Source organism: Salvelinus namaycush, chromosome 4 (assembly GCF_016432855.1).
Source record: "Salvelinus namaycush isolate Seneca chromosome 4, SaNama_1.0, whole genome shotgun sequence".
Classification (NCBI taxonomy): Eukaryota; Metazoa; Chordata; class Actinopteri; order Salmoniformes; family Salmonidae; genus Salvelinus; species Salvelinus namaycush.
This window is the reverse complement of record NC_052310.1, coordinates 12,893,631-12,918,745: the sequence shown is the minus strand read 5'-3', so window position 1 is coordinate 12,918,745 and position 25,115 is coordinate 12,893,631. Positions and strand designations below refer to the sequence as shown.

Here is a 25,115-nt window from a genome sequence, read left to right as displayed (position 1 = left end):
GATACAGCCTGGATTCGAACCAGGGACTGTAGTGACGCCACTTGCACTGAGATGCAGTGCCTTAGACCGCTGCGCCACTCTGGAGCCCATGATGGTTCCTAATAATTTTTCTACCACTCATTTTTCCCATAGGGAATTTTCAAAACACCTAAAACTGTGTTTCATGTATGCTTATCCTGGCGTTACATTTCGATAATCATGTAAATCTCTCTTGGACAAGTTGACTTGAATCAATATATTCGGCTCTATTTACTCTCAGATTCTAAAATGCTAATTAGCACCAAAGTAGACATCATGCAAGACTACAAATCCCTGCAAGCTCCTGCACGTCATCTCTAGCTGAGACCTTTGCTAATAGGGATTGTCAATTGAAAACTTGCACACAACAGTTCACAGAATTATCAATTGAAAAAAATGTTGCCAATTTATTCATTATTAAATGTAGCTAACATTAGATAATTAATCCAGAGATTGTTACCTTTGCCTCAATTTGGCAGTTTCGTCCAGATCATCATGGCATTTGTAGTTCTTTATGATAGCCACATTAGCAGCTAATTAGCATTTCATGGTGGGGGGGGGGGTAAATACAGGCAAATATATTGATAAAAGTCACGTTGTCCTATAGAGCTTTAAACGGTTATCAAAATGTCACGCCAGGGTAAGCCTACAAGAAACTCAGCCCTTATTTTAAGTGTTTCTAAAATCCCCTATGGGAAAAATGGATGGTGGAAAAACGATTGGAATCATTTCCTTGTTTAACTGCTAGGTTTTCTGGGTATAATGACTCATACTGTGGTACTCTATTATCCTACAATAACATTCTGGACAGATGGGATTTTGGTGTTAAGTCAGTGGATGCTGCAGCTCATCATTTCTTCGTTGTTTTATAGGCAGGCATATGTTTCTCCAAAGTTAGCTTCTTGAGAGGGAGGTGCAAGATGGAATCTCGACCTTTTTTCGTTTTTTTTCTCTAGGCAGAAATATGAAACCTGGTTCATTTCTGGCATGTTTGTTCCCGAGCTCCCAGTTCTTAACATTGCACGTCTCCATTTAGCTATTTTAACCAAAATTATTTTGACAATTTTCACAGGAATCTTGTATTTTTGTGAATTATCCACATATATTCTAACACATTGAAACATTTTAGATTTGTTACTCAAATACTCCACGATTGTTTTATCATGCGAATATGACAGGATAATATCGGAGAGTAAAATCTCTGAACAAATTATTTCCTACGTTTTCAAAGGAGAACAAAGTGCTGCAAGTTTTGGTATGGTATATTCGCCTTCACCGCCCATCCAATATTTGTCAGAGGCACACGGTCTGTATTGTTTGGAAACTGAGAGCAACGGTTTTCTATGGCGCAGCCTTGGCCGTTTTTTGTCGGTTAAATATCTCTGCCTAGATAAGTAATTTCAAGACTTTGTGGATGTGAGACAGCATTGACTTAGTTCCATTGAGTTTTTGGAGTATTTTGCGTTTTTGGCGGGGGAAAGATGGCGAGGTTTTGGGGAAAAGTGTCTCTTGCCCTACTTTTCCTTGGATTTTTTATGTTTACTTTAGCATCTGTAAATGCTGAACCAGAGCAAGAAGTAGAAGAAGAAGGGGAGGAAAGTACATGTCAGGGGGCTTTTGACTTGTATTTTGTGCTTGACAAGTAAGTAACTGTCTAAATGGCATATTTATTATTATACTGCATAATAAACCCAGGGAACCGTTATATTGAGATGCCAAGCCTCGCTCGTTACACAGTATTAAGTCATCACTAAACAGACAATAGTGTACAGTGAGCTCCAACATGTTTAGGACAGTGACACGTTTTTTGTTGTTTTGGCTCTGTACTCCATCACTTTGGATTTTATATGATACAATGACTATGGTGTTAAAGTGCAGACTATCAGCTTTCAATTAAGGGTATTTTCATCCATATCGGGTGAAATTACAGCACTTTTTGTACATAGTCCCCCCATTTTAGGGAACCAATAGTATTGGGACAAATTCAGTTATATGTGTATTAAAGGAGTAAAAAGTTAAGTATTTGGTTCCATAGCACGTAATGACTACATCAAGCGTGTGACTCTACACATTTGTTGGATGCATTTGCTGTTTGTTTTGGTTGTGTTTCAGAATATTTTTTGCCCAATAGAAATGAATTGTATATAATGTATTGTGTCAATTTGGAGTCAGCATGTCAAATCAAATGACATGCGCCGAATAGTGTAGATCTTACCGTGAAATGCTTACTTACAAGCCCTTACCAACAGAGCAGTTCAAGAAGAGTTCATAAAATATTTACCAAATAAACTAAAGTGATAAAAAATTAAAAGTAACACAATAAAATAACAATAACGAGGCTATATACAGGGGGTACCATATATACAGGGGGTACCGTACTGGGTCAGTGTGCAGGGGTACAGGTTAGTTGAGGTAATTTGTACATGTAGGTAGGGGTGGTTATGCATAGATAATAAACAGTGAGTAGCAGCAGTATACAAAATAAATGGGGGGGGGGTCAATGTAAATAGGCCATTTGATTAATTGTTCAGCAGTCTTATGGCTTGGGGGTGGAATCTGTTAATGAGCCTTTTGGTCCTAGACTTGGCACTCCAGTACCGCTTGCTGTGCGGTAGAATAGAAAACAGTCTATGACTTGGGTGACTGGAGTCTCTGACACTTTTATGGGCTTTCCTCTGACACCACCTAGCATTTAGGTCCTGAATGGCAGGAAGCTTGGCCCCAGTGATGTACTGGGCCGTACGCACTATCCTCTGTAGTGCCTTGCGGTCAGAGGCCGAGCAGTTGCCATACCAGGCAGTGATGCAACCAGTCAGGATGCTCTCGGTGGTGCAGCTGTAGAACTTTTTGAGGATCTGAGGACCCATGCCAAATCTTTTCAGTCTCCTGAGGAGGAAAAGGTTTTATCTTGCCCTCTTCACGACTGTCTTGGTGTGTTTGGACCATGATAGGTTGTTGGTGATGTGGACACCAAGGAACTTGAAACTCTCGACCCGCTCCACTACAGCCCAGTCGATGTTAATGGGGGCCTGCTCGGACCGCCTTTTCCTGTAGTCCACGATCAGCTCCTTTGTCTTGCTCACGTTGAGGGATTGGTTGTTGTCCTGGCACCACATTGCCAGTTCTCTGACCTTATGTAATATATCTGATCTAATTTGGACATATTTTAGATAAGTTCTCATCTGGTAACACAACTCGTAGAAGATGTATGATTCAATGTTGATAGATTTCTATGTGTACAAACTTGTGTGGCCCTGATGATGAGGATGTTGGTGCTACTAAGCGAGGTTCCTGACTTCAAACAACCGGATGCTCGTTAGTGACATCCCCTCATCCCTCAGGCCTGAGCTGTTTATGAGATGCACAGGCAAGTGTTTTTACAACACCAGTATCGCAATACTAGGAAGTAAGGAAGCAAAGGAAACACAACATGAAGCAGACTCAAGTCCTAATGTTGGGGGGAAAAACTGTCTTGTGTTGTCACCCAGAGTCACATTTGGGTTTTTTTGCAAGCTATAGCACACCCTATTTTGCAAAAGTATGTTTTAATGGACCATAAAGTTGACTATGCTTCATGTTTTCTTTTTTGCCAAGAAGAATCTGGTGTCATAGTATTGCAATACTGGTATCGTGACAACACTAGCACAGACCATATTCTGGTTGAGATGTAGATTAAGGACATAGCCCTTTGTACTTTAGCTTGGTCATTGGGTTCCTGACCAGACCTGAACAGGAAAAACTCTGGGCCTTAGTTACATCCCATCGGACCAGGAGTTTTTCCTCCAGGTCTGGCTTTTGTCACACTCCATAGGGCTACAACTAGGATACAAATCAAATCAAATTGTATTTGTCACATGCGCCGAACACTGGAGTGGCTGGAGTCAACACTTTGGTCCCGAGTTTCTTTGAATATAAATCCTGTAAATTTCACGACTAGTTTATGGAAAAATCTCCCCCAGCCAAGCGGTCACCGAATAAAGGAAAACGGACCATGTGGATATCATGAATCATTACTGTTAAGGTCCAAGTGGGCAGTGGATCAAAGAGAACCAAGCTAAAGTTAACCCTATGTTGTGGTGTACTATAGCCTACTGAGGTATGACCATATAATTAGTAATTTAATAAGATTTCTATGGGTATGACTTTGAGCTTAATCAGACTGGTAGGCCCTATCCTGCTGTTTTATAAGGAACACAACAAAATGTATTGTTTTAGGGCATGTTTCTATCACTGCAGACCAGTACTGATGCCAAATGTTCTGCATAATAAAAATCATCAAAACGCACTCCCTACCACTGTAGCTAATGCTCATCAGATGTTATGGGAAAACACCCTAGTTTTACTTTTGGTCTGCTGACATCACTTCCTTGCCCTTACTTCCTTATCGGTAGCCAGTTCGCTGCAGCCTGCAACAAACACTCAAACTGGACAGTTTTATCTCCATCTCTTCATTCAAAGACTCAATCATGGACACTCTTACTGACAGTTGTGGCTGCTTTGCGTGATGTATTGTTGTCTCTACCTTCTTTCCCTTTGTGCTGTTGTCTGTGCCCAATAATGTTTGTACCATGTTTTGTGCTGCTACCATGTTGTGTTTGCTACCATGTTGTTGTCATGTTGTGTTGCTACCATGCTGTGTTGTCATGTGTTGCTGCCTTGCTATGTTGTTGTCTTAGGTCTCTCTTTATGTAGTGTTGTGTTGTCTCTCTTGAAGTGATGTGTGTTTTGTCCTATATTTATATATTTTTGTATTTTATTTTTATCCCAGGCCCCCGTCCCCGCATGAGACATTTTGCCTTTTGGTAGGCCGTCATTGTAAATAAGAATTTGTTCTTAACTGACTTGCCTAGTTAAATAAAGGTTAAATATAAATAAAATAAAAACCACGTTTCCATCCACAGTTTTTATGCGAGTAAAGTCATACTGTATAAAAAAAATAATCACATCAGCTGTGATGGAAACAGGAAGTTTCGGGTACAATTTTATAAATGCCAACAGATCATTTGTTCGTTCGACATGGTGGCATCTTTTTGTGTCGGTAAAATTAATTATACGAGAAATGGCGATGGAAACACCTTAATGAGAAAATATTGATATAATAATCATAATATCGAAGTAAACTTGGAGTCACGCGATGATTTGTTGTGTGGTCCTCACAATACGACTCGGGAAACCATGCAGTTTATTAGGCTACGGATTAAATACGTTTTGATGAACTTCACAGGGTGGTGAAAGTGCAAGGTGGACTAACCTACCCGCAGATCCTACCCGCACTGTATCTGCTGTTGTCTAGAGCACATGTGCCAAGACCAGACTAGGTACATTTGCTATTTAACGCAACAGTATTTGTGACATAACTATCGGTAGAGTTAAAAAAGCGATGGAAACACATTGAACATTTGATTTTTATTCGGTCCTTGGACACTTAAGTGAAAAGGTACATTTTGTGTGCACAACGTCATCACGCACAGAGTTTTACCTGCAACAAGTCTGTTTGGTGGAAACTGGTGGAAAAATGTGCATATTTTCTTAATGCATATTTTGGAGAATATTCGCGTGAAAATCTGTCGCCATTCGGATGGAAACCTAGCTACTGCCACCTGCATTTACCTCTTGTAGGACGTAAAAACTCTGGCCTACGGGACATTCACTGTTTAGAAGACACACGATAATAATGCTAGAAGCTCCGATGCCCTAGCAGATTCCCACAGTCCTAATGTGTGTCTTGACCCGCTTGGCCTTGTTATAATTGTTTTCTGATCAAGCTATGGGACAATAGGAAACAATTATGTTTGGCACCTGTGTTTTCCCATTAGAAGCTGCATGTAGCAGCCATTTGTTCTTCCTTTTCAAGTCTACGTCATTCTTCACAAGAATGTTAATCATTGCGAAATGTTTTTTTTTTCACAGGCCAACATTGAAGTTGGGCGTTATGTTGTGATCATTTTTAAAATCCAAGCCAACCCGGACTACATCTGGAGTCTATAAATAATGTAAACATGTCAAGACTTTCTCACTGTGGAATGTGTTTTTTTTCTCTCTCCTGGACCATGGTGCTGCTCTGGCCTCCATAACGCATCAGAAGAAGCTTTTGGCATGTGTGTTTTGCAGGAATAAATGCCTTGTTAAAGGTGATGCACTATGAAGAAATCACTCCGCCATTTCCTGGTTGCTAAAATTCTAAAAGTTCACCTAATTTCAGTTTATGTGACAAAACAAGCAAGTATATTATAGAGCAGTGTTTCCCAACTGGTGGCCCAGCTGTTTTTTTTATTGTAATTTTATTGTTGGACATAAAAGACTGTAAACATGCCAGCAAATCAGCTCCAAGTGATTTTCATTTTGGAAATCTGTTCCAAAGTATTCCCAAGCATAATAGAGAGATATACAGTAAGTGATCGTATACAAATGTCAGCAAGGTTTGAAATGATTCTGTTTTAGTTGAATATTGTGTCCGTTTGGTCAATTTGCAGTTTACAAATTATTTGTAATTATGTTCCCTGACCATCCGCTCAAGAAAAACATTGGCCCGCGGCTGAGTCGAGTTGATGATCCCTTGTGTTGAGAATCATTGTACCATCTAAACCGCTGTGAAATATATTTTCCATAAGCCAAAATATTGTATTTTTGTATTGTACAAAGCCGAAAGTAAAAGATGTAAAAACTTAAGAACGGGAGCCATAGAAATAATGCACATAGGACAGATCTACCGCTTCTTAGACTTGCTTTCAACGAGAATGGCAGATCGATAACTCACATTTCTATGTGAATTTGGTCTGGTCGCCCAAAAAGTTACATATTGCAGCTTTAAATGTTATCACACCATCTAGAATCCCCAGTGCTTTGGGGTACCCAAGCAAGACAGACATTTTAAATGGGCAGTCAGTTATTTAGAGAAAATAATATTGCACCCAGAGAAAGAGGGTGAGAAGAAGAAAGACAGGGAAAAAAAATTAAAAATCCAAAAGATAAGGGAGTGAGAATAAAGAAAGATTTCAGTTGGAAGCCTAGACACAGCAAGTAGGCCTCAAGCTAAAAGTAGGTTAATGGTCTATCGGTACAAATCCATGTGCATAGTCAGTTAAATTGGAGTAAGATCATTGCTTCGCAGACTGGGGTGTTTCTTAACATGCAGCAGGCTCCAACTGGAAAGGGACCCTACAGCTTCATGGTGTTGGATTTTCCTCTCAACACTTAGAAGCGTGAGAGCAGAGCCTTTTACTGAACACCTGGGTCTGACAGAGCCTTTTCCCTCACATGTTTTCTGACATCCCTGGCCTAGACCGACTGAACACTCTCTGTCTGTCTCTCTCTCTCCCCGACTCACTTCATTTTGCTCATTGTAGTGGTGAGTTTTCACACAGTCAGCAGAAAGAAAGGCTTGATTAAAAAAAAAATATATATATATAAATGACTCTGGGCTTTCATGTTTAAAGTAACAAATTCTCTCCCTCTCAGACATCTAGCACAGTCCTGACCTGATCTGTTTAGCGTTGCTAGATGTCGATTGTGCATGTTTCTTCCCTGAGTGTCCTAAGTGTTTGGAAACAGTACAGCTACAGCCGTCTGATCAAACGCTGTAGTAAACTGAATAGCTGTTGTTTATGGCCTTGAGGCCATAGCCTGTCATTCGCCTTATGTCATTTGTCTGTTGTGCTCGTTGGTCTGTTATTCCCCAGGACAGTTTTCAGTGGGTTGGTTAGGGCACAGACCTCACCAGTCCTGATCTATTTTGGCTGTGTGGGCTGAAAGACAAAAAAATGGACTTGTGGTTAGAGATCCACGGTGGATCTTTTCTGCTTCCCCCAGCAGAAGAGACATTAAAGAGCCAACGCGTGGTTTTAATTATCCCAGCCATCCGAATGTTACCCCGATCACTCTCTCTCTCTCTCTTGTCTATGGGGTTCCATCAGTTTCAAAATGAGTTTCATATGGCCCGACGTGCCGTTTATCATGTACTTATAGTCAGAGGATTTATCAATTATATAACACTAGACAACGAAAACGTGCACCCTTTTTGACATGATATAATCTCAAACTCCTGTCATCAAGAGCTCAATCATTTTAGTCAACAAAGCTGTTGAAGCTTGCAATAACAACTTCCAGAACTTTTGAACTGTAATGGTTTGACTCAGTCTATTAAAATTGTATCAAAGAAAAAGTACCACAACATTTTCCTTCAAGGATCTCACAAGACAATAGCCCACTTCCTTTCCTAATGCTGTTTATACAGGTGAGAAAACTGCAAGCCAGGCTCCAATCCCACGACTGCCTGGTACCTCAGAAAACAGTCTTGTCCAACACAAATAATATCCATTGTGATGCAAAAGAAAATCTCCAAGGCGGGGAGTCCTTAGCCTCACTCCTCTGTGAATCACTGAAACACTAACCCTATATGGCTGTACTGTACATGAAAGAAGACATTTTGAGGTGTAGTATTTCCCCCGTAGTAATGAAACAAACCGCATGCCTGACAGATTGGCTCTTCCCTTGGGTCAGGGCAGTCCGACTGTGTGTGTTCAAGCCGCGTCAGATGAACACTGTTTATTCAGCACATTTGTTGAACATCCAAGGCTCGCTGGCCTCCCCCACACGTTTTATTTGGGTAAGGTTTGTTTAGCTTGACAAGTATTGTCCTCACAGGGTGCTTTGACTCCGTTGAATGCAATGTTTGTAAAGCTTCTAAAGAATATACTCAACTCTAGCTGCACAGTATGTCATGCCTGTTTATCCTACACATTAACAACACAAATATACACCAGAAAACCAGTACGGAGACTAAACTGGGAAAACAAGTGAATGTTATGTCTGATGCGCAGATTGTAACTATTACATCAGACATCCATGTGAGGCTTCGTCAGCAGCATTGTCCTATTTCAGGCTACTGCTTCATCCATCCGCTAACAGCGGTTTGGTTCAATTTAATAAATTAGATCATTCCCCATGTGTAGTATTCTTCAGTAACGAGTCACCGCCACAACCACCAGCCAGGTCCCTTCCTTCCCGGACTTAGAGGAAATGAAGCTCTTCTCTGTGGAGAGCATTCAGCTTTCATAAGGACTATTACTGCTACCGTCCCTTATGGAAGCTCAGAGATCACCGGGTAGCTAGCTGGGCAGGTTGCTAAGTTACAGACTTGGTCCTCAGATGTGTCCAAACTCACTTTCCTCCTTTTCCCTAATAAATGGGGTTAGTTTGTGTCAATGGAGATTCTTCTGCTAATGTTCAAATGGCTTGTTTTTTCCGTGACATATTGTTTGGCCAATCAGCTTACTGATAACCTCTCTGTTATGATTTTGTGTTGACTTTATATGTCGCAGTAGTACAAACAGTTCCTGTACTAGGAGGTGTTGGATAAACATTTAGGAAATGTGTCACATGTGCGTTTAAACAACGTTAGATTGTAGGATATAACTATTCCTCTGTTTTCTTTCTTTCTAAGATCTGGCAGTGTCAAACACCACTGGATAGAAATCTACTCCTTTGTGGAGCATCTAGCTGAAAAGTTTATCAGGTAAGAGAACATCACAAAGATATTTTGTTGTCAATCAAGGCCTGAAGAGGCAGCATGGCTAGCTCGTGCACAGAGGTGAGTTGAATCGGGACAGTCCGATTGGCTGAGGCCACGAGCTGGAGGGGATAGTGATCTCTCATGTGAGGGTGGGTGAAAGCTAGACTCTGCGGCGCCAGCCGGAGAAATAAACAACACGCATGCCGGAAAATAGTCCTTCATCGCCATCAGCATGGGAATTCTGTAACAGCATTTATTTATTAATAGGAAAAGTATCTTCAATGCTGCTTGGCCTGTAATGGCAGGATCCATCCAGCGAGCTTTAAGAGAAACAGTACTCGACAACACATAACCCCCCCCAGCAAAAATAAATATTTCCCGAATGGAGCACAGACTGTCCATGTGCTCATTCACTTACCAACCAACCGCGGTAATGGCATGTGTCATGAACATAACGGCAGCTCGAGAGCTTCAAGCTGGAGGACAAAGACATACATGACCAGAGTGCACAGCGATGTCAGCTAGCTATTCCGTTAACGTCAATAGCTAGTAAGCTTCCTTAGTTTGGGTGGTATTGTTTTTCCCCATCACAAAAGTCTCAAAAACAACATGTGAATCCATCAAATTGAGTCCAGAGTCCTTGTGAACATGGCCCATAAACAAACAATAGGATAGAACTAACCACAGAGAATTCTGTGATTTATGCTTGAATGCATGGACAGGTTTCCATGTGAGTTTTTTTTCATCCTAGGTACATTTGTGACGCCAAAACACGTCCTTGCATGTCACAATAAATACGTGAAATAAATGATTTGGAGAGTGTGTCCATTGTGTGGTCTTGATTTTTAGTTTGTTTGTTTATGTGTTGAGCTCAAACATAGTATGGCGTCTTTGAGGCTTGACAAAAGGAATTGTTGAATGGTTCAGGACCACCATAGTCTCTAACCGTTGTTTGTGTGCTGTGTTGTTTGACAGCCCAATGTTGAGAATGTCCTTCATTGTCTTCTCATCCAGAGGAACCACTCTCATGAAACTGACAGAAAACAGGTACACTGCAAATATGGGTTAAATGCATCCCAAATGCCACCCTATTCAGTTTATAGGGTGGCAATTGGGACGCATCCGTTTGTCTTGTATGAGGAATAGAAGTGGTGATGACTATTTTACTCAGTAATGACGTTTAGACATCAGACCGAGACTCTTTTTTTTTAATAACGTGCGATTTGTGTTGTTTGTCAGGGTGGAGATAAGAAAAGGATTGAATGTGCTGAGAAAAGAGATACCTGGTGGAGACACCTTTATGCACCTGGGCTTGGAAAGGGTATTTATCTGCTTCTGACGTGGTCTTACTCTATCGTGTTATTCACCTGTTTAACATGTTGTTGTTTTTTAAACATAATGAGAAGAATAACATTGTCTTCTCCTTTCAGGCGAATGAGCAGATACACCATGAAAACTTTGGTGAGCATCCAATGGCACCTGTCACTAGAGTTAGACATAGCAAAGATCACTCGATACTTGGCGATGTTGAGGTCATACAATTGATTGACCTCTCTGTTACAGGGACAGCAAGTGTTATCATTGCCTTGACTGATGGGGAGCTGAACGAACACCAACTCGTCACTGCACAACAGGAGGTAGGCAAATTGGATTTATGTAACATTCACCTTCCTGTTGATGTAAAGGAAAGACAATGTTAAAACATGTTCTCTGGTGCTGATTCTTGGTTTCCCCCCAACAAACAGGCAGAGAGAAGCCGGTCTCTAGGAGCTATGGTGTACTGTGTTGGAGTAAAGGACTTTAACGAGACACAGGCAAGGGTTTAGTTTGCAGTGTAACATGCATGTCCTGCTCCCCTGTCAAAACACATTTAGGAACCTGTTGTTAACAGAAAATGATATACTGTAATTACATCTAGTAATACTACGCACTCAATATTATTTCACAACAATGATTACAATATGTGCTATTTATATTTAGTAACACATGTGTAGACTATGTATCCCATAATTGCATCTACCTACACATCTTGAACCCGAGTTTGCTTGTGAGGTTTACAGGGCTACTTATACGCCAGGCTGAGCAGTAATGAAATTGGGCGATTTGACTTGCATGCAAACGATTACCATATTAGCTAAGGAAGCAAGTTTCAGAGTCATGCATCGTTTTAACTGGATTTTTAATGTGTCGTTCTACCACCCAGATTGACTTTCACTAAATGTCTGGATATAACATACTGTACTTTTCCCTTCATCAAGGTTGTTTAGGCCTCTGTCCAATGTCCATTGTACATCAGGTTTGTGCTTAGTGTCCCTATCATTGTACTGTTATTTCCCTCCTAACCTGGTCATGCATGTAGAGAGAGATGAAGGTACAATCACCATACAATATAATGATATGGTTATTTCATCTCAAATCAAGTGTTCACTGAACTCTTCACCGAAGATGAATGGGTCATGATGTGTGTGTCTCTGGTTACTGAGACGGGAGCCAGAAGGAAGCACTGGGTCTGTGTAAATAAACCTGTTCTCTCCTTCCCCCTATAGCTGGCCACCATAGCAGACACCATCGAGCATGTGTTTCCTGTGATGGGCGGATTCGTAGCCCTGCGAGGAGTGATCGACTCGGTAAATACACACTGGCCAGGAAGGAGAGACTTAGGCCTGTTTCACGAAACATACCTTCAGAGAAAGATCAAATAAAGTTGAAAAGTCAAAATAGACTGTTGTAAATGTAGCCTATAGCTACTGAGTGTCTCAAATTTGAGGAACCTGTCTCTTATTTCGATACAGAATCTTCACAAGATATGAGTCACCTTTAGCCTATTTAACCTAGTCAACTCAATCATTTTCTCCTTCTCCAGATCATCAAGAAGTCCTGTATTGAGATCCTAGCTGCAGAGCCCTCCAGTGTTTGTGCAGGAGGTGGGGTCCCTAAAGGATCAAAGCAGAGCAACGCTAGTTCCCTGTCATTACCTAAGTGCTGTGTTCATTTCATTAAGGGGCCAGGCTGGTGCCCTTCCCTCTGACTGGGGCTCAGCTGGCTCGTATTCATTATGGCACACTGTAGAAAAACATAGAAAAACATTTTGAAATGGAAAACGGCAGGTAGCATAGCGGTTAAGAGCGTTGGGCCAATAACCGAAGGTCACTGGTTTGAATCCCTGAGCCGACTAGGTGAACATTGTGCCCTTGAGCAAGGCACTTAACCCTAATTGCTCCTGTAAGTCGCTCTGGATAAGAGCATCTGCTAAATGACTAAAACTAAAATGTGTTTCTTATTGGAAAAATTCAGGTGGTCCCTCTCTGTTTCATTCTGGGGTTTTTTGCCATTTGGTACCTAATGAATAGAACCCTGATCACTCAAATGACCCCAACAGACAGGAATCCCCATTGGGGTTAATGGAGGGTAGTGTATTGGGGATCTTGTAATGAAAGGATCTCTAAATAAAATGTCCATGTTTAATTTATGCTGGCCTGCCAAATGGAAGTCAATTTGATAAATGACTTGTTTCCTAATCGAGAGAGACAAGTCCCATAAGACCTGTGTTTCCCGAGCATGATGTTTTCTGTATTTTATTTAACCGATGTTGACAAGTCAGTCTAGCTACTCTTGTATGCTACCCAACATAATTGTGCAAAGTCTGATAGCCTATGATCATATTAAATGTATGTAGTATTTTTCTAAACTCAAGGTGTGTCTTATTTCCAGAGAGCTTCCAGGTAGTGGTGAGAGGAAACGGTTTCCTTCACGCCAGGAACATAGAGCAGGTGTTGTGCAGCTTTAGACTCAATGACACCCTCACCATTAGTGAGTACCTGCTTACATTTACACTTCATTTACTGTAGGCTTAACCAGGTGTTTCATACCAATGTGTGCAATGTGTATTTCCAGCTGTAACATGCATGAAGAACTACAGTCGATTGAAGAAAGGAAACGTATTTAAGTAAACGGAGTGTTTGGCTCTCTCCATAGATAAGAAGCCTGTGGAAATCGAAGATACGTTCCTGCTGTGTACGGCTCCAGTTATGGATGAAGTTGGGCAGTGAGTACCTTTTTTAAAAATACATTTTTAATACGTTTTAAGATGGTCAGAGCTATCGCTGTTTTTAAGCACTGTAGAATGAGTGTGTGTTCCCTGGCATTTCTAGCCGATCACCCCCCAAGCCCTCCCACATAAACACACTACCAGAAGAAGCCTGCTATTCATTAGGGTGTCTTAACGGACTCCGTCAAGGCCAAATTCCACTCCTCCTCTATTCTCTCTCTCTATATATGCCAATGAGTTCATTCAGGTAGAGCCTCATTGGTTAGAGCCCTGTGTTTTCATAATGAGGACAGTGTTACGGTTGCCCCATCACAGGTGGCTGGTGGCACCTTAATTGGGGAGGAGGGCTCATGGCTGGAACGGAATTAATGGAATGGTATCGAATGTGGTTTCCAAGTGTTTGATACCATTCCATTTACTCCATTCCAGCCATTACTATGAGCCCTCCTCCCCTCCTCCCCTCCTCCCCTCCCCCTGTGTGCTCCATAATCCAATAACAGATACATCCATCATCAGGCTGCCTCGTTTCTAACGTTTCTCAGAATCTCCAACATCAACAAACCACTTCAGAACCCCATTTTTAAGAACTTATTGGATCAGGTCATAAATTGAGGAATTAGACTGCAATGGTAAAAGACTTAAGACTCTGAGGGTTCTTTTGACCTTGGATGAGACAGTTTAAGGGAGACATAAAATAAAAGTACATGACGTACTTTCCAGCCCACAAAGTCTCTCTCCCACCCACTCTTTGTGTTCCCCCAGACTCAAAACCCCGTTACTCTCCACTCCTCCTTTCCTCTCTCTCTCTCTCTCTCTCTCTCTCTCTCTCTCTCTCTCTCTCTCTCTCTCTCTCTCTCTCTCTCTCTCTCTCTCTCACTCTCTCACTCTCTCTCTCTCTCTCACTCTCACTCACTAACAGCTCTGATCAAAGCAGCAGAACGTCTGCCTAGTGCAGACCCTGCCTTTTCATCTGCTTGTTTAACAGATGTCTGACACCACACAGCCAAGACTGGCACTTCCTGTCTTCCTCTCTGTCTGGTATTTTATTCCTGAACATCCACTTTCTCTAGTTAACTCCCTCCTCCTACCCTCTCTCCCATTGTTTTTCACCATTTTTTTCTCCTCGTCTGTCATCTTCTTTTAATCTATAGAGTCATCTAGCAGTTAGCACCCCGTGGTCAAATTGATTATTCTCCCCTCACACGCATGCACATGCGTACTCACATCTCCACAAAATGTGAACATGGCCCCAAGTCCAACTGACCATATTTTCCCCCTGATCGTTACTTCTTTCAGGGATAAGAGTGGACTCCAGACAGCCAAACCAAATAATGCTTATCAGTCCAAATGACCTAGTTCGCATATCCTGTTGATCAGTCTGCGTGCTTTGCAACCCTAGAAAAATGCAGGGAATTCCAAATTAGTTTTTTTATCACGAAGGTTTGAGAAGTTTTCCAGGCTCCCTGAGGTCACATGTGAATAATTGTTTTGCACCCAGAAGAGAAAGGTACTTGCAGTAGTTTTGGAGATATGAAGAAATGTGGGCATCAACTGTTTTTGATCGGGCAAGGTAAAAGCCTCTCTTGGCTGAAAAAGAGTTAAACCAACTTTGATACCAGTGCCCTACTTAGTCTCAGACGTGTAATAACATGTCTGCGCATTAATAGCTTTGTTTGTTGGGCGCAAAGCTCTCTTTGTGTGGCACCTTGGCACTGGACAACTGCCCTTTTGCCATTCAGTGGTCTTGGGCAAGCAGGTCTTAACTAGCCTAATTTGTCTGTTTTTGTGTTTCAGGGTTGTTTATCTACAAGTGAGCATGAATGAAGGCCTGTCGTTCATCACTAGCTCTGTACACATCACCACCACAGAGTGTGTAAGTATGCTCTGCCAATCACATTACAACTACTACTCAAAACTCACTAGAAATGGTCTAATGTTGGGAAACAATGATCCAATTTCCATTATTTTGCATTGAATCCTTTCTTTGTTTCTTCTATCTGAATCTTGTTCTGTTTTTTATTTCTGCTTCCTCCTCCTCCTCCTAATGTGGGTCGTAACCCTGTCTTAACTCTGTCTTTTATCTTCCCTGGCAGTTTGATGGCACCATCCTTCTCATTACGCTCCTGGTTCTGTTCCTGTTAATGGCCGTGCTGTTCATGTGGTGGTTCTGGCCCCTCTGCTGCACTGTGGTTAGTGGAACCCTCCATTAACAGTTGGTTCAATATGATGGCGATTATGGGCCATGTGTTATTTTACAGGTGTAGGATTTTAATTTGATCACCCTGTTGCAGGATAACTTTCCTATGACATTTAAAACATGTAGTGTATTTGTGATTTGAAAAGGCTTCTGAGGTTTGTAATATCCACTTGGAAATTTCAGACATGATTTTTATATAAAATGTATCAACCCCTACAAAAATGTCCATTCATTATAATCCACATAATAATTCAAATTTCCTGTTACTGCAGGATTCTTTTCCTGCTGTAGCAAAATGCCTCAAATTAAGGTCCTACATCTGTATACTGTATAGAGTAGACCCTATAGCAGAGTAATTGCCATTGAAATGACTTACGTAATTACCGTAAACAAAGTAACCTGGTTCAATGTAATGAAAATGATGTTGTTATTGTTTGTAAGGGCTTTTACTTACCAGCAAACATTACTTTAAACATTTGTAACAAATTTCTTTCAGTTTTGCAGTTCATTCAGAAAATGAATGATACATCTGTGGTTTTTCTTTTGTTGAACATTCTTTATTTGGACAATAAATGATGATTGCCGAATCATTTTAAAGGAACGCGGGGCACGTATCTATGAAGCTCCACTCCACATCTAAACTGCCTGCTAAATCTATTTTTCAACTATAAAAATAATGTTTCTTTGCAGGATCCTTTTCCTGACGTTCAAAAATGGCTGAATTGTTTCTCCTTGTTTTTCTGGTTGTCTTGATACAAGTTACACCATCCAATTATGTCAGATCTACAGGAGTGCAACTTTGGCACGGACCATGGCGATACATTCAGGCACATGAGTATTATTAGAATATGGCAAATACTAGTTAGTTATTGCATTCTATCCATGCTGGCTTTCTCGGGCTACCTGAGACATGAAACAGATAGGTGGGAGGGAATACAGAAGGTCGCCAATTGATTAATGCGCAATTTGCCTAAATGGATAATGAAACACTTCAGCCACTACATTTTATTAGACATTGTCGTTATTCTGGTGTCATGTCATTACATCCAGCTGTTTTATCAAAACAAGATTGTTAAATGGATACGCACCCTAGCAGGCAATTGTCTAATCTATTTTCTATGCAAACGTTCTAAATGTCGATAAGAAAAATCACTGGACAAATTACTGGAAACATAGCTAGTGTCCAACAATTGATATTAATGTGACTTTCTCCCCTGAACTTCCTGTCAAGGTGATCAAGGAGCCGCCACCGCCACCCCCTCCAGAGCCAGTAAGTCGGCCCTTAAATCTCTGAAAGTATACACATGCATTAAAGACTATACACACACACTCTGACACACACAGGGTCTCAATCATAGCACAGCCCTATTAGTGAGCCAGGGAACGCATCATCAAGCTCAGTGGGGTCTATGCTCAATATGGATGAAGTTCCCAGAAAAAGCAACAGTATTCAGATGAAAAATCAAGAATAAGTGACCAAATGTTAAGTGATGCAGTCATGAGGCCTCTTCAGGGCATTTCGCCACAGAAGTTGATTCCAAATAATAAGTCTTTGTCACATTTTCCATAGATGTGACACAGCTGGTCGTGAAACAGAGGCATTTATATTCTATGGATCTCTGATGCATGAATGGCCTAAAGCGCTTACTAATTCTCTATTTTACCCTCACTTGGAGTCTTTCAATTCTATTTCCTTTTGGCGGAATTCTTGTTTTATTTTCTGTGAAGCTATTTTGTTGGTGAATGAAAAAAGCTTTCATACAAGGCAAGCGAGATAAATTGCTTTTTGGAGACGTTTACTATCGTGGCCAAGAATATGGGAAAGATGCATAATATCGTAACACATGAACACATGCTCCTATCTTTTCTCTCCGCCAGGAATCAGATGATGAAGATGGCATGCCCAAGAAGAAGTGGCCCACCGTGGATGCATCCTACTATGGAGGAAGAGGAGTCGGAGGAATCAAAAGAATGGAGGCGAGTTGGATCTAATCCACTCTTGACATTGAAATTGCTATAATCTTTATCCTCCATATTTCCTCACAAACACATCAAAGTTGGAACTTTATTATAGACTACATCACTGCCCGTGTGTAGTATGTAACACTCCTTCTGCAGGTACTGTAGGTCATATAATCTGTTCCACTCCTGCAGGTGCGCTGGGGAGGGAAGGGTTCAACGGAGGAGGGGGCTAAACTGGAGATGCCCAAGAACGCTGTGGTGAAAATGCCCGAGCAGGAGTTTGAGCCTTACGAGCCCAAGCCCAAGAAGGCCCACAACAGGAAGCCAGCCGCGGACAGGAAGTGGTACACTCCCATACAGGTAGAAACACACTTTTCTTCTCTTTCCTTTCTTCGTTTCTTTCTAAGACTAGTATGTACACTCTCTTCCTCGCTACCGCTACTTTTATAATAGGGTACTGTGTAGTATGAAAGAACATATTGGCCATGCACACTTACCAGTTTGCTAGCTAGAATGCATTTTTGACAGTATTCACTGTAGTCATTTCTCTGTCTCTTGTCGGCAGGGTAAACTGGACGCCATTTGGGCCCTGTTTCGCCGCGGTTACGACCAAGTCTCTCTCATGAGGCCTCAGCCAGGAGAACATGTGAGTACTAAAGCCTTAAAACACCCTGGGAGCCCAGCCTTAGTCCAATCCCTCATCAGACAGTCCAATCCCCCAAAAACGCCCCTGCAGTGGCCGACACCTCACCAGTGCCAAGATTCATGACACGGCAGAGCCCAACACCTGCTTCAAATCAGCCATAAAAGGGAAATAAACCAGGACTGTGGACACACTCCAGGAAGTTCCTCTTAAGGTTTTAAAATCTCTACATTCACATGTTTTAACTTTGCAATGCTGACCCTTTGTATCAAAACGGAGGTTGGAGTTTGGCTTGGAGTTGGTTTTTGCTCTAGATATGCACTTTGGAGGGCTAGACTATCTGAGGGACTGTATCCCATAGATCTCCTTCCTCCATTCTTTCCTTTGAGAGCTGCAGCTAGCCTGTTGAGATGGCACCTCTCCAGGTGCAAGTTAAAATCATGCGTTATTTGCAGAAAATCTTCAATAGCCCTTTTTAACTGGAATTCCACATTTAAAGAGTATTCTCTCGGCCAAAAATAGGAACTGAGAAGACATGACTGTACTGCCAGATAAGCTCTGAACAACGACACGGGAAGTCAGCTATCGACCGCAAAGAGGAACAATGATGATTAGCGTCCTTCAGATTTCTCCCGGACAAAAAGATGTCGAAACTTTGTTCAAAAGGTTTGACCCAGGAAAGCTTTTAACGATCGCCACCTGCAAAGGGTTACGTGACACAATGCTTACTCCAGCGGAATCGTTTCCATCCCTCCGTGTAATGGCGTAGCCTACTCGAGTAATTTGCGGTCGGTTACGAAGAAGCACAAAAATTCAGAGGCAGGCCTACTTCTACTGGTGTAATATATATGTTTTCCTTCAGGGAGGAATGAGCACACATACAAGGCAGAGGAGCTCTTTTCTTTCCTGTGTAAAGTGTTACCTGAGGAGACCGGGCCATGCTTGCTGGTGACACAGCTCTTTCACTCACACACACACACAGACACACACAGATCATATTGGTGTTCACAGAACATGTACAGGCCTTGTGTGTTCCGTTGGACCCATTTGGCCAAGGTCAGATCTGGTTTCCCGACAGACATATTTCAGTCTGTTGCTATGTTGCATTTTATCGCCATGCAGATTGCTATGACGACGCCTGTATCCTGAATGGCACTATTGAGAGAAGCCTTGGCTAAAAGCCTTTCCAGTACAATTCCATAAAACACGACTGAATGCTCCTCGTATCCACAGTAGAAAGGCTGATCTATGAAGCCTAGTTTCCTTTGATTTCATCAGTTTACAATGGACCTGCTATGTCCCCTAGTCAATGCATCCTCTGAATACAACTCACGTAGCTATCGATCTAACTCCATGACTACTGAAAAACAGAAAGGCAGCATCTGTCTCTCTCTCTCTCTCTCTCTCTCTCTCTCTCTCTCTCTCTCTCTCTCTCTCTCTCTCTCTCTCTCTCTCTCTCTCTCTCTCTTTCTCTCTCTCTCTCTCTCTCTCTTTCTCTCTCTCTCTCTCTCTCTCTCTTTCTCTCTCTCTCTCTTTCTCTCTCTCTCTCTCTCTCTCTCTCTCTCTCTCTCTCTCTTTCTCTCTCTCTCTCTCTCTCTCTCTCTCTCTCTCTCTCTCTCTCTCTTTCTCTCTCTCTTTCTCTCTCTCTCTCTCTCTCTCTCTCTCTCTCTCTCTCTCTCTTTCTCTCTCTCTCTCTCTCTCTTTCTCTCTCTCTCTCTTTCTCTCTCTCTCTCTCTCTCTCTCTCTCTCTCTCTCTCTCTCTGTCTCTCTCAATTTCTATTCATGAGGCTTTGTTGGCATGGGAAACATATGTTTACATTGCCAAAGCAAGTGAAATAGATAATGAACAAAAGTGAAATAAACAATAGAAAATTAACAGAAACATTACACTCACAAAGGTTCCAAAAGAATAAAGACATTTCAAATGTCATATTATGTATAAATGCAGTGTTGTAATGATGTGCAAATAGTTAAAGGGAAAATAAATAAACATAAATATAGGTTGTATTTACAATGGTGTTTGTTTTTCACTCATTTCCCTTTTCTTGTGGCAACAGGTCACAGATCTTGTTGCTGGGATGACAATACTGTGGTATTTCACCCAATAGATATGGTAGTTTATTAAAAATGGACTTGTTTTTGAATTCTTTGTAGGTCTGTGTAATCTGAGGGAAATATGTGTCTCTAATATGGTCATACATTTGGCAGAAAGTTAGGAAGTGCAGCTCAGTTTCCACCTCATTTTGTGAGAAGTGTGCACATAGCCTGTCTTCTCTTGAGAGACAGGTCTGCCTTCGGCAGCCTTTCTCAATAGTAAGGCTATGCTCACTGAGTCTGTACATAGTCAAAGATTTCCTTAAGTTTGGGTCATTCACAGTGGTCAGGTATTCTGCCACTGTGTACTCTCTGTTTAGGGTCAAATAGCATTCTAGTTTGCTCAGTTTTTTTGTACATTCTTTCCAATGTGTCAACTAATTATCTTTTTGTTTTCTCGTGATTTGGTTTGGTCTAATTGTGTTGCTGTCCTGAGGCACTGTGGGGTCTGTTTGTGTTTGTGAATCGAGCCCCAGGAGCAGCTTGCTTAGGGGGCTCTTCTCCAGGTTCATTTCTTTGTTGGTGATGGCTTTGTTATGGAAGGTTTGGGAATCACTTCCTTTTAGGTGGTTGTAGAATTTAACGGCTCTTTTCTGGATTTTGATAATTAGCGGGTATCGGCCTAATTCTGCTCTTCATGCATTATTTGTTGTTCTAAAAGCTAGGGGTTCAGTCCTTGGTTCCAAATATTGGGGAAGACGCCAGAGCTGAAGATGATGTTAAAGAGTTAAAAGTATAGCCAATTGGAATTTGTGGTCTGTATACTTTATCATTTAATTTTGGATACCATCAACCCCACAGGTCTTTTTGGGTTGGAGGGTTTGTATTTTGTCCTGTAATTCATTCAATATAATTGGAGAATCCAGTGGGTTCTGGTAGTCTTTAATAGATGATTCTAAGATTCGTATTTGATCATCTATTTGTTTGTTCGTTGTTATAGGGCCAAAAAGATTGGAGAAGTGGTTTATCCATACATCTCCATTTTGGATAGATAATTCTTCGTGTTGTTGTTTGTTTCGAGTTTTCAAATTTTCCCAGAAGTGGTTAGATTTCTGACGTGCTGTTCATTCTTTTTCCGCAGTGTATTTCTGTATTGTTTTAGTGATTCACCATAGTGAAGCCGTAGGCTCAGGTTTTCTGGGTCCATATGTTTTTGGTTGGATAGGTTTCTCAATTTATTTCTTAGGCATTCTTCATCAAACCATTTGTCATTGTTGTTAATTTTCTTAGGTTCACTGCTTGAAATTTTGGGATTTGATAGGGAAGCTGTCAAATACACTGTTTAGATTTTCTACTGCCAAGTTTACTCCTTCACTATTACAGTGAAACATTTTGTCCATGAAGTTGTCTAAAAGGGATTGAAATTGTTGTTGCCTAATTATTTTTTGGTATATTTCTACACTACTTTCCTTCCATCTATAGTATTTCTTAATATTGTGCCGTTTCTTTGGCTTTGATGCCTCATGATTGAGCATAGCTCTGTTCAAGTAGAGTGTGATCTCCCCCTCTCTCTCTCCCCCCCTCCCTCTCTCTCCCTCTCTCTCTCCGCCTCTCTCCACCTCTCTCTCTCCACCTCTCTCCCCCCCCTCCCTCTCTCTCTCCGCCTCTCTCCCTCTCTCTCTCTTCCTTCCTCCCTCTATCCCTCCCTCCCTCTCTCTAACTTCCTCCCCAGCTTTACTGTGGGATTCTCTGTGCTGGTTTAGGACACCCAGACACACTCCCTGTTTGCTTAGTTTCGGTTGAGTGTGGTATAGTGCAGTGTGTGTGCGCTTGTGTACTGTGTGCACAGCCCTACAGGGTATGATTATCTGTGCATAGTCTGGTTTAGTCATATCCCTCTCTCTTTGTGCAGCCCTAGTCTTAATTCACTGGCTCCACACCGCTACATAGGACCACAGCTATGTCTCCAAATACTCTCAACTTCTCAGCGAGCTCCTACGTAGAACATCATGTGTTCGAGCAGATCGCCTCCTGAGGTTACATTAGAGGCTTTGATTTAACGTCTCCCCTGACAGAGTGTTCGCAATGCGAAGGACATGAGGTAATAGCGAGCAGAGATGACCGCGAGAGTCGTCTCAACCAGCGGGGGCACATGAAAACCATTCTGATGTAACACAGGCTAGTCTGTTTTATGACCTCTGGGTTTTAATGGTAGACGTTAGAAGAGGGAGGTTTGAAGGGGCATCTTTGTTTTGCCTTTGTACTGTAAGTTCTGGTTCAAAGTCTCACACCAGATTCTTCTATTTGTTTTTCAATCAATCCATGCTTGTGCACCCCAATACGTCAGACATGTTTTTGAGTTATGTACCCAGTAGGTCCCTCAGGTCCTCTGGCACTGGCCTTTTAATTATACTAAAGCCTAGGACCAAGATGCACGGAGAGGCAGCCTTTAGTTATTATGCCCCCAGCCTCTGGAATAGCCTGCCAGAGAACCTGAGGGGGGCCAAAACTGTGGACATATTTAAAAGAGATCTTAAAACACATATTTTTTGATTTTCCTTAGGGTGCCTTTTATTCGTTCAGTTTTATTGTAATTATTTTGTTTTTATCCTCTTATGTTTGTTGTGTAGTAAATATTTCCGTTTTTATTTATTGTTTAAAAATAAAAAAAATCCTGTGAAGTACATTCAAATCAAATCAAATTTTATTGGTCACATACACATCTTTAGCAGATGTTTTTGCGGTTTTAGCGAAATGTTTGTGTTCCATGTCTGAAATGTGCTGTATAAATAAAGCTTGATTTGATTTGACCACACTGGTTCAATGTTATGAACTCGCAGAAAGGTTGCTAAAATGAGCCTCTCTCAAAGGGTCTGCAGAGAACGTATGCACTGAGAATGAAAGAATATTTGATTAGAATCCATGACCCTTCTCATGTTCTCATCCTGTTATTGACTTGATTGAATGTCAGAGACCGAGTTTGTTTACCAGAGGATTTCTGTATTTTTTCTACCTCATATATAATTTACAAGTCAAGATGAATGGAATGTGTCCTCTGTTGTTTTCATTGATGTCTTGACAATGCAGCCACTCAGAGTGTGTGTGTGTGTGTGTGTTAATGTGTGTGTTTGCATATGTTAAATGGCTCTACAGTATGACCTAGTAAGTCCATGTCTGCCTATCTGCGTGGGGAATGGAAAAGGGTGACTGGGATGTCTGTCTGGTAAGGGCATAAATCTGAGTTAGACCATATACCGCGAGAGTGCACTGTAAGACGCCACTGTGGTCGAAGCAAGGGGTTCTCACTATGTAGGGAAGTAGCTGTGGTGGACGAGAATAGGGAGCAAAAGTTTATGCTGCAAAAGGAACGTATTGCTTTGAATTGACTCAAATCACAGCAACCCCCCCACCCCCCTCTGTCTCTACATTTCTCTCTCTACTTCTCCATATGGTGCTATAAACAACATGGGGTTATTGGAAAGCGGCCACAGTTTCATTGGTAACAGTACATTGGAACAGTTCATTGGAACAGGACATTGGGCTGGGAGGAGAGGGTAGAGGGGTCACAGCAGGGGCTGATGGGTAAGACACCTGTGTACTGTACGTGGGAGGTGGGCTGGACCATGTGGGGGAGGGGAGGGGAGGGGGGGGGGTACAATGTCATCTGAGTTATGTCTTTACTGTAGCTTAATGGGGTTCTGTATATTCCTGACTTTTAGGACATTGATCACCATGTAATCAGATGTTACGGTCTCTTTCCCCCCAGGGTCGATGCATCAACTTCACCCGGGTGAAAGACGAGGCAGCGGCAGCAGCCAAGGCCCCTCCTCGGGCCCATAGCCCCCCTGCTCCAGACTACCGTCCCCTGATCCGCCCCACTACACCGCCGCCAGCACAGACCAGCTCGCCCTCGCGAGCACCGCCCGTCAGCCAGCTACCCCCGGGGCCACCCCCCTCCCGCACCCCCCCAGGGCCCCCCTGCCCCCCTCCCTCGCGCCCCCCACCGTGCCCCAACAACAGACCATGAAAGCGATTTAGGGACCCCACTCCAATAAAGCAATAGTCCCCGCTGCCAAAGATGCTCCCTCAACCAAAAATAAACATAGTATTTATTTGAGTTGGGGTGAATTTAGCAGGAGATGTAATGGTTTGTTGCTGGACAGCAAAAGATTTAGTCATAGGAGGAAAAATACTGCAATGGATGAAATTTGTTTATCAACTACTGAGTATCCGATGATGGTAAGTGTCAAGGTGACAGTAGAGTAGACTGGGCCTTTGTGTGGCTTTAGTTACCACTGAGTCGATTTACTTTCAACCACAAGGATTGGATTTTTTCTAGTATGACGAACCTGCTGTCAAACCAATCTAGATTAGCTTTTTGCATCTCTCTTTTGTGAATATTTACATATAGCTTTTTAGATCTCTCTTTTTTACATTGAAAGATTTCATAAGGGCAAATTGTGTAGGGGGTCACACAACAGGGCTTGGTTATGGTTTTTTCTCTGATGTCCAAATGACTTCAACTCAGACTGAGAAAGACAGTTTCAGCCAGTGGTGGAAAAAGTACCGAAGTCATACTTGAGTAAAAGTAAAGATACCTTAATAGAAAATGACTCAAGTAAAAGTGAAAGTCACCCAGTAAAATACTACTTGAGTAAAAGTCTAAAAGTATTTGGTTTTAATATACTTAAGTATCAAAAGT

The 25,115-nt window shown here is 41.8% G+C and overlaps 1 protein-coding gene across 1 annotated transcript; it reads left to right on the top strand.

The window, feature by feature from the left end:
- The first annotated feature begins 900 nt into the window (after nt 1–900).
- LOC120046172 (anthrax toxin receptor 1-like) lies at nt 901–25,056 on the top strand. The gene is made up of 18 exons (XM_038991188.1): nt 901–1,660; nt 9,461–9,532; nt 10,505–10,576; nt 10,769–10,850; nt 10,960–10,990; nt 11,093–11,166; nt 11,275–11,343; nt 12,076–12,156; nt 12,393–12,453; nt 13,241–13,339; nt 13,505–13,574; nt 15,372–15,450; nt 15,671–15,766; nt 17,006–17,044; nt 17,653–17,751; nt 17,929–18,096; nt 18,302–18,382; nt 24,180–25,056. The coding sequence occupies exons 1-18, from the start codon at nt 1,500–1,502 to the stop codon at nt 24,438–24,440; spliced, it is 1,695 nt and encodes a 564-aa protein (XP_038847116.1). The 5' UTR covers nt 901–1,499; the 3' UTR covers nt 24,441–25,056.
- The last annotated feature ends 59 nt before the right edge of the window (nt 25,057–25,115 follow it).

Bases quoted from the DNA above. Each gene is read 5' to 3' on its own strand.
- LOC120046172 (XM_038991188.1), top strand. From the start codon at position 1,500: ATGGCGAGGTTTTGGGGAAAAGTGTCTCTTGCCCTACTTTTCCTTGGA. The intron at 10,577-10,768 runs GTACACTGCAAA...GTTGTTTGTCAG, and splicing joins ATGAAACTGACAGAAAACAG to GGTGGAGATAAGAAAAGGAT. The intron at 18,383-24,179 runs GTGAGTACTAAA...CTTTCCCCCCAG, and splicing joins GGCCTCAGCCAGGAGAACAT to GGTCGATGCATCAACTTCAC.